Source organism: Tachypleus tridentatus, chromosome 4, assembly GCF_004210375.1.
Source record: "Tachypleus tridentatus isolate NWPU-2018 chromosome 4, ASM421037v1, whole genome shotgun sequence".
NCBI lineage: Eukaryota > Metazoa > Arthropoda > Merostomata > Xiphosura > Limulidae > Tachypleus > Tachypleus tridentatus.
In genome coordinates, this window is record NC_134828.1 from 104,806,195 (window position 1) to 104,820,877 (window position 14,683).

Below are 14,683 nucleotides of genomic sequence, written 5' to 3' on the forward strand. Positions count from 1 at the left end.
GTAATTCTAAGCATAACAGTTAGCAAAATAATCATTCTATAGTTTAACTCTTTCCAGACTGAAATAATTCACTGGTACTAGAGAACAGTTGCAATCTCATATTAAAGATGTGTGTTATAAATAAGGCAATAGCATCCTCTTAGCAAAGTCTAATACACTGAACTATAGTATCCTTTTATTACAGATACAAATGTAATTAAAAAAACAACAACTTAATAACAAAGCATCTATCAAAGTAATCAAGAATATTATTTCGTATTTTATGTCATATAATTTGGGTATTTAATTCTTCCTTACATTTTGCTGTCAAAAAACGTGTGTTAAAAACAGTAAAAAATAAAGTTTGCAAGTCAGATAGTAGTAAGACTACTTATGAGTTTTCCTATACAAAATATATCTTGAAACGGCTAACTGAAGTGTTCACCTCTTTTTCTGAAGTATTTAATTTAGCCAACGTTATAATGATAAAAACATCAACTAGCTACATGATTCACATAAGACTGCCCAAAACATCAACTGTTAACAAGTTTTTTAAGTAAACACAAGTACTTTCTGTGCACTGTAGAATTAATGTAAATATATATATATTCACTGAGCATTCCACAAGTAGAATGCTTTTGAACTATAAATTTTGACTGAAGTTAAAGGTTTGTTTGGTTTGGACTTTGTTTTACTTTTGACTTGATTAGATTTCAATACAAGACGGTTTATATTGTAAATAACAAAATAAATAAAAAAAATCACATTTCTTAAAATCAAACATTAACTTCTGAAATGAAAATTTTTTTTTCTTTCAGTGTCATATATTTAAAATGTTTTATCATAAACAAAATATCAAACATTATCAATAACCTTGTTTTATACCATTAATTAACCTTTTTGAAGTTATGTAGTTTAGGGTAACCAATTTAAAACACTGAGGGGATAAATATTTCATATGAGATAGCAACGTATTTGGTCTAGAAAGGGTTAAAAATGGTTAACCCATAGGCTCCGATATCTTATTTCATGCAAATAAATGCGATGTCATACCATCCAAGAAACTAATAATTAAGTAGTTATTGTAAGTTATTAAATATATTCAGTTACAAGAATCAAAATATACTTTTATTTTCTTGTTTAACACTATCTTTCAAATTTATAAAAGATATAGATTGTGAAAACTTGAATCGTTGGGTTAAAAAAAAAATTAGTTTTGTTTTTGAATACCCGAGATAGCAATACAACAAGACGTAAATTCTGCAGTATCAATGTATGCTTTCTGAAGTTGTTTACCTTGCACCAATATTTATAATATTGAAGTAATAACTTTAAATACAGTGCCTGTAGTCCTATGAAATATGCACCAATTTTTCATAAATTCTATAGCAGAGCTCTGTGATTCCCATAGCAAGTGCTTCAGAGACTCTTTCAAAGTTTAACACCATAACTGAACATATTGCTGAGATTGTCATATTACATCCACCAAAAAAATTTCATTGAAAGCATTAACAACATGATTTAAATAAAAATTTATTAATAACTATACAAACTTATATGGTCAGTGTGTGAGGCATTTCATGTGTTGTCTGCAGAGTACAATGTTTGAAGCAAGTATTTAACAACAAAATAAATAAATTTGTATATTCTGACTTACTGATCAATGAAACAAATTATTGACAAACATGTAGGATTTGTCCAAACTATTAAGTAGTTACGACTTTCTCATGATACAAAATAAATAAGCTTTTTGATAAATATTTTGTATTTTAAGTGTTTGCAGCATTCTACAAAAATGTAGTTATTTGTCTAAAGTCTACTGATAAATCACAAATTAATTACGAATAATATTTTTTAAATCTTTCATTAGTTAATTAACTATTCTAGTATTTTAAGCTTTAATATGTACATTTTATATATATATAAAGAAAATACTATACAAACATGTTAGGACAAAGCCAAAAATTAGATTTCAGGCTACTTTCAAAGAACAGTGGAAGTTAATCACAGATGAAAGAACAAAATGTTATTAATATTCTTATTTAGTACAACAGAAATTAAGTGGAAGTGCTTGAGTTCAGCAAACAGTTACAATTTTGCATTTTCTCCTTTTGGTTTAACAACTGCAGACAGTCTTCAGGTATCACTGAAAAATACCTCATCAAAGTGTCTTTTGTTTTTTTTCCAAATAACTCTAATACATTCCCATAGTTTCATTAAAAATAATTTTTCAATTTGTCACATTTTTGATATATCAAATCCAAGATCTTCTTAAATATGTTGAGATTGATGCTCTGTGGAGACCATTGCATCATATGAATGACTCCAGCAGCTTCTTTCTTAGCTAATTAATTTCTGCATATATTTGATGAGTGATTGAGGTCATTATCTTCTTCTTAATAGAATCTTTTATTAATAATACACAAACCACTGGGTATACTATGATATACCAGTATCTAAGAGTCCATTATTCCATCTGTTTTGCAAATATCTGCTGTCACCTAAGCAGAAAACACCACTAAAACAATCACAATGCCTGTCCCATGCTTCATGGTAGGTGCTATGTATTAAGATCAGTATTTTTCATCTTCCACCAGATGTACAACCTGCATTTAAACCAGTTATTTCAAACTTGAGCTCATCTGTCCACAACACCCTTTTCCAATCATCAACAGTCCAGTTTTGGTAGTTTTTAGCAAATTTCAGTCTTTTAGCAACATTTAAAGATTGAACTAAAGGTTTTTTAAATGGTACACAATCAAATATTCTATTCTTACTGAGTCTTCTTGATATTGGAGATTTGGACACTTTTCTGCCATTTGGTATATGATTGTTTAAATCATGCTCATCTTCCTTCTGTCCTGTAAGCTGCATAAATAAAGATATTTAACAACAGTATTACTGAGTTTAGGTGTTCTGCCTACTTCCTTTCCTATTTTCAAACTTACCTGTCTCAGTCTCATAATCATGGTGTATTTGACAGTGTTTGGGGAGCATTTCAAGTCTGCAGCAATTTACAGAAGAATCCAACTGGAATCATGTAAAGCTTTTACACAAAATCTGCACAACTGACAATTATCTCTGCTTTTTGGGCAGTAAAATGACAACAAAACTTCAGATATAGTGTAAAACATGATTTTTATCAAGGTCTATTTGTGCTGTGCTATTAAATTGATTTCTTCCAGCATATACCAGTACCATATTCAAATTCCTTATTAGCCTCTTTTTGTAATAGTTAGACAATGCATTGGGTACCATGATAGTTATTTCAAACTCTAAGTTGGATCAGTATATTCATTCAAGCAGAACCCTTATGATATGCCCTTGGTACATGTGTATGGTAATTCAAAAGACAAATAAGTATTCTCACTTTGGCTCATTCAATTATCAACAGGTATCAGTAAAGCATTATCAGTGTTGAAATTTACATACTGTAATAAAATAAAAAGAATTACTTCAGTATTCTCTATTCTAATGTAGAAAAACATTAATCTAATTTTGAAATTCAAAAACAAAAATACAATGGCACAGTATATTGCCTCCCCACTAGTACAGTGGTAAGTCTACGGATTTACAATGCTAAAATCATCGGTTCGATTCCCCTCGGTGGGCTCAGCAGATAGCCCAATGTGGCTTTGCTACAAGAAAAACACACACAGTATATTTCAAATTTGGCTGAATTAATGACACTTTCCAACTGAATGCTACAACTTGTCTGAATTCAACACTATAAATGCAAAAAAACTGGGGATTATAAAATAAGAAAATAGAGCCAGAAAAAACTCCAAAAACCCTGCAGAAGGCAGACCACACTGAATAAAGAATTTAGGATGAAGACATGTACAATCATACTGAAATTTCAATATATCACAGTACAGCAAATGTAAATCTACAAAAACTGAAAGAATAGAAGATACATCTTAGACATCATAGTTTCAATATATTTTAATGTTCAGTTTGGCTTATTTCAAAATTTCGTGCAAAGCTACACAAGGGCTATCTGCACCAGCCATTCCTAATTTAGCAGTATAAGACTAGAGGAAAGGCAGCTAGTCATCACCACCCACTGCCAACTCTTGAGCTACACTTTTACCAATGAATAGTGGGATTGACCATCACATTATATCACCCCCCATGGCTGAAAAAGCGAGCATGTTTTGGTGCAACGGGGATTCGAACCCGCAACCCTCTGATTATGAGTCGAGTGCCTTCACCACCTGGCCATGTAATTACTGAATTATGCTCCTGATCTATACAAAGTTCTAAAACCTTTCTTAATACAAGTTCGAGACTTTCAAAAGTATTCACCCAAATTCTGAGGTTTTTCAATCAAAAGCTCATGCTGCCATAATAGAGCCAAGGATCAAAGAGTGAAGACTGAATTCATGGAAATTTAGTTAAAATGGAAATTCTTAATGTCTCAAGAATTTTAAATTAATGCACTTTTTTTCATGTAATTTTATTCAAAGCCCATTCTCAATGTGTTGAACAACTTCAGACACTTTGTCACTTCTTGCTTTATATTTCATGGTTGGTTCATGTATTAATAATGTTTTGTGCTCAATTAATTCTAAACACAGATCAAATCGCATTTTTTCCACACAATGATCAACAAATGCTTCCAAAGTGAAATCTATGGAAATGTTTCATGAACAGACAAAACAGGTTGTTCACTTAAACATGGTGCTACTGTAATTTTCAATCCAGGTTCAACATTCACCAAATTCAGTATTATCAAGATAGTAATTTTTGAGGTGTATGTTGTGACTTTGTAAGAAAAAAAAAATATAGTAATAAACAAAACTAAAAAAAATAACAAACATTAGCAACATGTAGGTTAGATTCTTATTTTTCTATAACACTGGTAGAGGGAAGTATGATTTCTAATCGCAGTCAAGATCTGAAAATTACCAACATAATTTTCAAGAACTTTTATGAATTTTGTATATAAAATTGAGTTATTAATATGAACTGAATACTTCAATTTCATTTAACAGCAGAAAACTTGATAACAAACCTATGTAAAATGTGAAAGTGTTCTTAACTCTCTGAAGTATACTGACATGTAACGTGAAGTAAATGTATTACTAAAGCATTAACAACTTTCCTAACAAAATTCAAGACCATATTTGGGTCTTATCCTCATGACTGATTAGTAAAAGCATTTTTCTTATATTAGAGCTAACTAAAGGCTGTCTTCATGTTTATAAAATACAATAACAAACAACACAATTTGTTGGATATTTAGCCAATATAAATTAAGTGAATTTAAAAATCAGTATCCACTGATAATTTCAGAAACAGGCCAGATTCAATTTTCCATATTAAAGGTTGTTAAAAAACAAGAAATGGGAAAGAAATATCAAAAGACATGCTGAGAATGGAAACCAAGATGCAAGGATTGGAAAAAAGGATTACATCTACGTGCAAAGCCTGACTGACGACAAAAAACACCTCCTGGCCGTGGCACACACCCAAGGCCGATTCACTCCATCTCTGAATATGGAAAAAACACATGATTTAATCTTTAACTATAGCTTGCATTTAAAGGAAAAAAACAAATAAAACTCAAGTTATTTATTGTAAACATGTATATCTTCTGTATTGTTTGTTGTTTTTCACTCCAGGTTTTATCCAGGTTGCACACCTCAAAGCTATTCAGATTTTGACAGAAAATATTAGAAATAATGTTTCTGCAAAAGTTGTTTAATAAATACCGAATAGATCTTTTGCATATCTTTTCTGTGCTATAAAAATAAAACTTTAAAGCAGTGTTATACGTAAAAGTATGAATGAAAACTGATTATACTTTCAAATATTTTATGTCATCATTTTTGCACAATAAAATTTAGATCACACTGGATTAGAAAATACTTTACTCTTAAGAAAACCTGGATAAAACCCTGATTGTGATAAAATTATGGTTTGATTTATTTCATTCATAAATATAAATCTCCTTAATCAGAGTAAACTGTTTGTTTTTTTCAGCAGGTCTCCCATCAGTTATTTGTTGTTGCCAGACTTTAATCCTATGGTTACAGGTATGTCCATTTGGCACTTGCTTGTATATGCTACACAGTTAAATAATATTTACAATACAAGCTATCTCAACACACCTTCATAAAAATTGGTAAGATTGTATTATAGACTACAAGTATTTTATACATAAAGAATGATATTATTTTAATTATGTAGTTCCAATAAATCTATTTATTGATTGAAATTATTTGTACTAAGACTGAATAGTTCAAGTGCAAGGTAATTTTTCATGTTATGTATAAAATACTATTTATATCTTACACTTTTCAAATTTTATTTTTACTAGCTGATTACCCATGGCACAGGTGCATTATCTTAGCATGCTACAATTATTCATGACATCATATGTGCACACTGAGAATGAAGAAAAATAAAGTTCTCCATGACAGAAAATCGAGGCAAAACAGGAACACAATTTTTTTTTTCCAGTATCACATACATAAGCAAGAGTTCCATTATTGTATGATGTATTCATGATGTCATATCTGCACCCTGAGAATGGGGAAAAAGTTCTCCATGACAGGAAACAGAGGCAAAAACGGGAAAATTGTGACCCCTATTGCAAATCTACATGTACACAGGATAAACATTTTGCAAGTTGGGAGTTGCACATTTGTTGATAAAAAAAAAGTTTTTCAAGTATCATATAAGCAAGAGTTCCATTATAGTATGATAACCCCTAAAACCTCCTGCAATAATATCAAAAGTTTTTCTCAGGTACATATTTGTCATTTTTCACTTTTATTTACCATATGAACAAGTGTTGCTATAATCATTAATGTAAAGTACAATGAAATGTTCAAAAATAAGATAAAGGAAAAATGTACATACATTTTAATCTTTTGTCAAATAATCATAAAATAACTTTCTTTGATTATAATCTTAACTGAATATACCGATATGTTTCCAGATAATTTATTTTAATGTTTTATTTTCTTTCCTGTTCTTTAACATTGTTATTATTTATCACATTTCAATGGGAATCCCCAACCAATATTATGGTATCATCAATAGTGATACTTTAGCCCTCTACAGAATGTTGGTCTTGCTTACAATACTAAACCCCATGAACTGAGGGGTTGGATTATATTTTTAAAAAATTATTAAACCGTTCAAATAAATAACATATAATTAACTAAAATATAAAACTGAAATACAAATACAACTTAACTGTCAATATGACTACCATAATTCTAGGGCAGAAACAGTGCTAAGAGTAACCTTTCAGGCTTTTAAGGTGAGTACTCATATTAGTACTAAGTAATTTATTTGGACTGTCACCAATTGTTTGTTTTTTACTGCACAAGTTTTGTACTCAATTACCTAAGCCTTCTACAGCTTGTCCGTTATAAAACTACATTAATGTGCCGTGTGGCAATAGTCCAAATCAGGTACTTAACATTAATACAAATGCTAAGGGTAGTTTTACTAGTTCTCTATGGAAGTTTTTTACAAGTTTTAAAATAACTATTGGAAAATCATTTTTTTAAATGTCCTTTCTGTTGTTTATAAACATTTAGCTCAAATAAGTTTAACTAGCTGAGAAAATGCAACTCTATGTGCAGAAGATGATTCTGTTAAAAAGAATTCTAAGAAATTTATTTCTCCTTTCTTATTGTGTCCTAAGATGTTTGAAAGAAGATTATGTAAATAGAACAATTAACCTAATTTCTGTCTATGGATAATACTGCATACACAAAAAACTAAGTTACACAGTCTAAAGGAAAGTAAAAGCATGCATGATGTGACAAGAAATCTGCAGTTTTAAAATTAAGAATTTTTAAACAAAAGAATTAAGAATCTTAACGATATAAAAATTGCAATACACACTATAATGCTAATTTCATTTATATATATATATATTGATACTAAAGTTACTTAATTATTTTTTGAATGTAGCTCAGAAAAAAAGTTGTGTAAAATAAGGGGACCTGTAACCATAGGATTAAAATAAAGGCTTAATCTGATTGTAATTCAGGGTATTTTGAGGAAAATATTTCTTGCAGAAGTGTTTACTCTGAGCAAGTTTTATATAATCAAATATGGGAATATATTTCAAACACAGCTGTTTCCACCTTCTGTCAAATAATTAAGAATAAACCTTATAACTTTGTAATTAAGAATATTCACGTGCCACTGGCAACAACAATATGCTTCAGGGTACACATATGATAGGGAAATCTACTGAACCAAGTTTTACATTTTAAATGAGGAGAAAAGATTATGTAAACATAAATTTTTTGAAGAACTGAAGAATTCAACAAGACTATTATGGGTTATTACACATTATTTAGACAATTATAAGGTTTTGAAAGTTCACTGGGAGGCCCAGATTCAATAATAAAGCAAATGTTTTTTGTCTTTCTGTGTATTATATCATATTTGATGTCTTCCAAATAAATTCACTGGTCAATAGTCTGGACACTTAGTTAGGATGTTTATTTACTTTAAATATCAAAATGTTCGAATGTGCTGTGTTCCAGCTTAAAGCCCTAAATGAGTAATGATGTCGTCAGAAATGAATACAAACTCTATGATTCGAGCACTTTCAAAAAGTTGACCTTTCTTCTGCAAACTGGAAATTCCCTGTTTGCTCCTGAAGATGAAAGGTTTACCTTTCAAAAGTGCTCAGGTTATTGGGTTTTCATTCATTTCTGTTAATACTTCTTGAAGCTACGTGTTACTTTAACATCAATAATGATGTATGTTATCACCAATTACATCCAATTTAAAAATATTCTTAGATCTACTTTATTTGAGTTGTGTGAAACTTTATTTAGTGTTTAGTGCACAGACTTTGTAAAAAAATAATTTTTTGAGCAAAAGAAATAACTTGTTGAATAACATGCAGTAAAATAAAAAAAAAACAAACAGTATTATACTCAAACCATCAAATAACACTTCTTGGTAATAATAAAAAACATTCAAAAGAAGAAAAATGAATAAAAAGGAATGCTATAGTCACTAGTTAACACAATAAGAGAAAAAACAAAGAACAAAAAATCAACTTTGAGTGTGTGCCAGTTTTGTTGCCAGGCCATGCGTACCTTGTCCCCCTGGGTACATACATCGGAAAACTCTACCAAGTTCCTCAGCCTGCACCCTTCCTGCAGGAGTCAGCTCCCCACCCCACTTCAGGATCAGGACTAAAGATGGTTCTCGGGGAATATCTGTGTTTAAAAAGCAGAATATGAGAACTTTTATCAAATAACTGCTTACAAAGTATCCATCCTAAAAACATTCAGTTTGCAATCGAAACTGGTTAAAAGATTTCGGTGCAGGCATGGTTTTGTGGCATTTCAAACAGCTATCAAATAAAAAGAAAGAGTTATATGGAAACATTTTTAGGGGAAATGTATTTAATTAATTGTTACTTTTTCTAATCATTCATTGAGCTTAATGCAGTTTCTACAGTCAGCATTTTTACATGAAAATAAAACTATTACTGCTAATATTAAACATGTACATAATAGTGTGAAATTTATGTAAACTTTAATGGCATTGCATAAAGTTATAAACAAGAAAATTATGTTTAATTTGACTTTTCAAATATTTCAATAAAAATATATTTTCAATAAAATAGTTCTTGTTTTATAAGTTAATCAAATGAGCACTAAAAAGAACAGAGTATACAATAGTCAACAATACAAAAAACAATACAATGATTAAATTTGGTACAATACAAAATCATGGTGTTGATAACTTACCTAAATTATGATGAAAACACAAAAGCTGAAATGTGGACTAATGATGGACAATTGGTAAACTGTTGACTTCATTTTAATCAACAGATAAACAAGCAATATATTTTCACAGAGTAAACTCTATTGAGTAATACTAAAACTTTAGAAATAGCTTATGTTGTTGTTTACTGATGTTGGTCACAGACAGCAAAACATAGGGATGTTTAGCAGCCATTTCAAAACCAAGGAAGATCTGTTGATTGTTGCAGTAAAGAGAAATTGTTTTTGGATGCAATATAGAAAAGATGGGTTCTGCACTTAATACCTTATAAAAAGAATAAATATAAAACATTTGAGACCAGGTAGTATCTCCAAAGATACAAGACCATACAACTAATTATAATATGCAAGGAAATCACTTGAAAAATTTGATTATCTTGAAACAAATGAAGCTCAGGTCACATTTTTAAGCAAAAAAGAGAGGGGAGATAAGTGTTGAAGAAACTTTAAGAATTTTAAACACTTAAGACTTCTACAAAATCTGTAGCAAGTACACTGACAGTTCATCCAAGATACTAAAATAACACTAATCAGCTAATTTTCCTGGAGAAACCAAATTTGAAAGGTTAAATATGCATGCAGGAAACAAATCATAGAATACGAAATAACAAACAACACTGCTCAAAAGTAGTAATTAGTTTCATCATGGCTAAATCAGAGAAATTGTCTAAAAATAGGTCTGATAAAAACATTAGATATGTATCTACCAGAAATAATGCAAAAAGAATTTTCAATATTTTTGAACAAAGAAATATCAGAATCTAATTATAAAGGTAACAAGAGAAATAAGAGTACAATTTTATTTCTGGACTAGGGTTAAAGATACTTTATATGCAAGAAACACTCCTATCAATAATGTTTAGTATGAAACACACAAGTGACCTAAGATACCAAATCTGCAGCCAGATAAGACGGAAAACTGTTTTAAAACTGCATTAAAACACAAGTAAATTGGAACATTTCTTAAAATAATTCATGTGAAGCACTCCATAAACAATAAGAATTTTAAAAAATATGTATCTCTTGATCTCACCCTCATCACTACTGGAGCAGCGAGGTCGACCTTTGGGTTGGTATTTCAACTGAACCTTCCGATTGATCCCTGAAAAGTGTCCATACCTGTGTAAAATTTGGTAAGATTAAATACAAAATATAAAATATAATCATCGAAAACTATAGATGAACAAATTACTTACTATTTGTTCATATTAACAAAAACACGTTTTACTGAAATATAGTCATTAAACAAATCATAGTTTTTAATTTATTAAATTCCACACATCTGATTCATATTTTGAAATGGTAAACTATTCTGGAAACATTATTAATAACAAAAACAATGTTAATCACCAACCGAAATCTAGAAATTTAATAATACAAGTGGCATCAAAGAAAGAAACAAAAAAAAAAAAAAAGAGCACAGTGAATTCCAAGTAAAGTATTATTAGCGATCACGATACATAACTTGAAGTGCAACCCTCTAGACAACTTATTAATGAAACTAATTTAAAACAATTTAAGCAAAGGTTTTAATAAAACTAAAATAAAGATAGAAAAAGGGAATTCCCAACAAAAACAGTGTTAAAAGCAAGTCAATACATGCTACTAGAAAATTATAAGAGCATACAACAGGCTTAATTATACTCTGATTGATGGTATTTAACATATGAAACATGCATGGTATCTAGAATCAGAATATTTACATACTCTCACATTATATGACATGAGGGACAAGACACTAATATTTACATACTCTCACACTGTATGACATGAGGGACAAGACACTAATATTTACATACTCTCACACTGTGTGACATGAGGGACAAGACACTAATACTTTTGAAATTTGGTGCATGAATATAACTTGCTGCAGCCAAGAACAAGTTTCAAAATTTACTTTTTCTCACATGGGTTTCTGCATCCAAATATTTTTTGCAAAACATTTGGGATTCAACCAGTATTGTACAGTATTTGTACACCTTAAATATATGTCTAATGCTAGTACTATTTTTAATCCATAACTGTCTAACACAACTTCAGTAAAAAAAAAGTTGTAAAACTTGCAATAATAGCTGAAAGATTATATTTTAGAACCTATGGTTTCAGACATACCTATATACTACCACCTTTTAAACACAGGCCTGGAAATAGCTTTATTTAAGATTAAATATTTTCAGACATCTAACCTTTTCTTTAAATTTGTAACTTGAAAGTTCAGTTTTCAAAAGTCTTGCACTTGATTACAACAAACTTGATTATTCAGTGCTTAACAATTTATATTCCACGAAAAGTTAAAATCTGCTTCCAAGTATGTTTGTTTTGAATTTCACGCATAAAGCTACACGAGGACTACCTGCACCAGCTGTTCCTAATTTAGCAGTGTGAGACTAGAGGGAAAACAACTAGTTATCATCACTCACCACCAACTCTTTTATCAATGAATATTGGAATTACTGCCACATTACAATGTCCCCACAGCTGAAAGGGTGAGCTTGTTTGGTGTGTCGGGAATTTGAACCTGAGACCCTCAGATTACAAGTTGAGTGTCCTAACCACCTGGCCATGATAGGCACTGCCTCCAGTAAAGCAGTAAAATAAAGTCTACGGTTCTCAAATGTTACAATTGTGTGGCATATGATTACATTACAGTACACTATCATAATATAAGCTTTAACATTTGTCTTGTAATCAATAACAACATAACTTTCTTGACATAAAAGAAATGTTACAATTATAAGAAATTTTGTTATAATAAATCCATGTCACATCAACTTTCTCATTTATAATGTAATGCAAAAGTATAAACAGAAACCAAATCACTTGTAGCATTACACCATTCTCAATTAGTGAAAAAAGAAAACAGCCAGCAAAATTATATCATTCTTACAAGCTTTCCAATATTTTTAGTCAAAAAATACAGGTTAAAATATTTAGGTTATCAAATAAATGAAGTTTTTTTTATAGATTCCTTATCTAAACTAAACATTTTTTTCGTTTACTAATAAGAATCCAATATGATTGTTGAAATTACACTTCAGAGTAAGTTCACCATGCATGGTTCATAACAAACTGAAGGTATACATTTGGGAAACATACACAAATGGTAAGAGGAGAACTCTTGGTTTTGGCATTAGTAGCTTTTAATTATCGGAAAATAAATTCTGAGAGCGAATAAGAAGAAAAAAAAACGACTAGTAAACTTCACAAGGCAAAAATAATGTTTATACTTTATATAAGCTATTTGTACACAAATTTGCTACTTTGCAAAATTAAGACTTGTGATGTGTGTTAGAGTTCAATATTACTTATTTCACAGACCAGTGCTGGTCAATCACAATTACCTTGCTGGTCTGTGTGATTTTACAAAACAAACAAATAAAACAGTTTAGAGTATTCTCCTGTAAATCATAATGTTTTTTTTTTGTTGTTGTACTCAAACAGTTCAAGGAAGCAGGGAACTGATCCTTGGTATTGAAAAAGGTTAACAGATGCTGTTACAAACAATAAATACTCAACAAAAGGGATGTCCTTAATTAATAGAAATGGAAGACAATCAGAATGGTACATCATTCTTAAATTTATTGAGAAAATGAACAACCCAAAAGGTCATCTTTAATTAGTAAGAAAACAATCATAAGAAAGGTAACATCATTCACAGTTATGAGAAAAGAGGATCACCAGGAAGACTGTCTTGTTTAATAAGTGAAAAGAGAGAAATGTATTCTGAATTTGAAAAGCTCTTATGTAACTCAAAGGCAAAATGGCTAGATCTCAAGTAATCTCATGGCCATCCCTAATTTAGAACTGCTAATCAGACAGAAGGCAACCAGTCATCAGCAATCCTAATTTAAATGACTACCACTAACCTAATTATTGGAATTCACTGTCATGGTTATAATTTCCCCACAGCTAAAATGGTGCAGCATGTTCAATGACTTGTCTTGATTTAAACCTTGGACATTCTGATCTGCAGCTAGAGAAACATTAATCACTAGATCACACTTTACCAGAAATAATAACATAAGCAGATATGTTTATATAAATGTCTAAATAAATACATATAATAATATGTATTATTATACATAATAATGTATAAGAGTGCATCTCACTCTTAATCAGTGAGAAAGGACAACCACCAGCAAGACAATATCATACATGCATCATGCATAACTAACAAGAAAGGACAACCATCAGCAAGGTAGTATTATGCATAAATAATGAAAAAGAACAACCATCAGTAAGGTAGTATCATGGATAACTAATGAGAAAGAACAACTACCTGCTGGAAGTATCATGGATAAATAATGGAAAAGGACAACCATCAGCAAGGTAGTATTATGGATAAATAATGGAAAAGGACAACCATCAGCAAGGTAGTATTATGGATAAATAATGAAAAAGAACAACCATCAGCAAGGTAGTATTATGGATAAATAATGAAAAAGAACAACCATCAGCAAGGTAGTATTATGGATAAATAATGAAAAAGAACAACCATCAGCAAGGTAGTATTATGGATAAATAATGAAAATGAACAACCATCAGTAAGGTAGTATTATATATAAATAATAGAAAAAAACAACAACCATCACTGAGGTAATATCATGTATAACTAATGAGAAATGACAAAACTAGAAGAATATATTACTCTTAATTAAAAGATGGAAACTAGCAAGATTATGTTATTTATAATAAGTAGAAATTTATCACTATTGGTACAATTACATCATTCTGAATTACTGAGAAAGGTAAACCATTTGCAAGGTACTACTGTTTTTCATTAGAGTGAAAGTTAACCTTTGTCAAGGTAATACTGTTGTGGATTAATTAGAAAGGTAAACCATTGCCAAAAGTAATATTGTTCTTGATTTGTGAGAAAAAGAGAATCACAATGATATCAATATTTATTAATGAGAAAGGAA

The 14,683-nt window shown here is 30.1% G+C and overlaps 1 protein-coding gene across 7 annotated transcripts in view; it reads right to left on the reverse strand.

Moving 5' to 3' along the window:
- The window catches only part of LOC143249823 (inositol hexakisphosphate and diphosphoinositol-pentakisphosphate kinase-like), a 51,932-nt gene extending 38,209 nt beyond the window's left edge, over window positions 1–13,723 (reverse strand). For 2 of the 7 annotated variants that reach the window (XM_076500368.1, XM_076500367.1), the window contains exon 1: window positions 2,928–4,751. In XM_076500368.1, the coding sequence (XP_076356483.1) occupies window positions 2,928–2,976 (49 nt within the window). In that variant the 5' untranslated portion in view covers window positions 2,977–4,751. Of the gene's footprint in view, window positions 1–2,927; window positions 4,752–5,397; window positions 5,476–9,065; window positions 9,189–10,794; window positions 10,881–13,627 lie in introns of those variants that run through there. The other 5 variants (XM_076500373.1, XM_076500371.1, XM_076500374.1 and 2 more) reach the window with 5 other exon arrangements.
- Window positions 13,724–14,683: the final 960 nt, after the last annotated feature.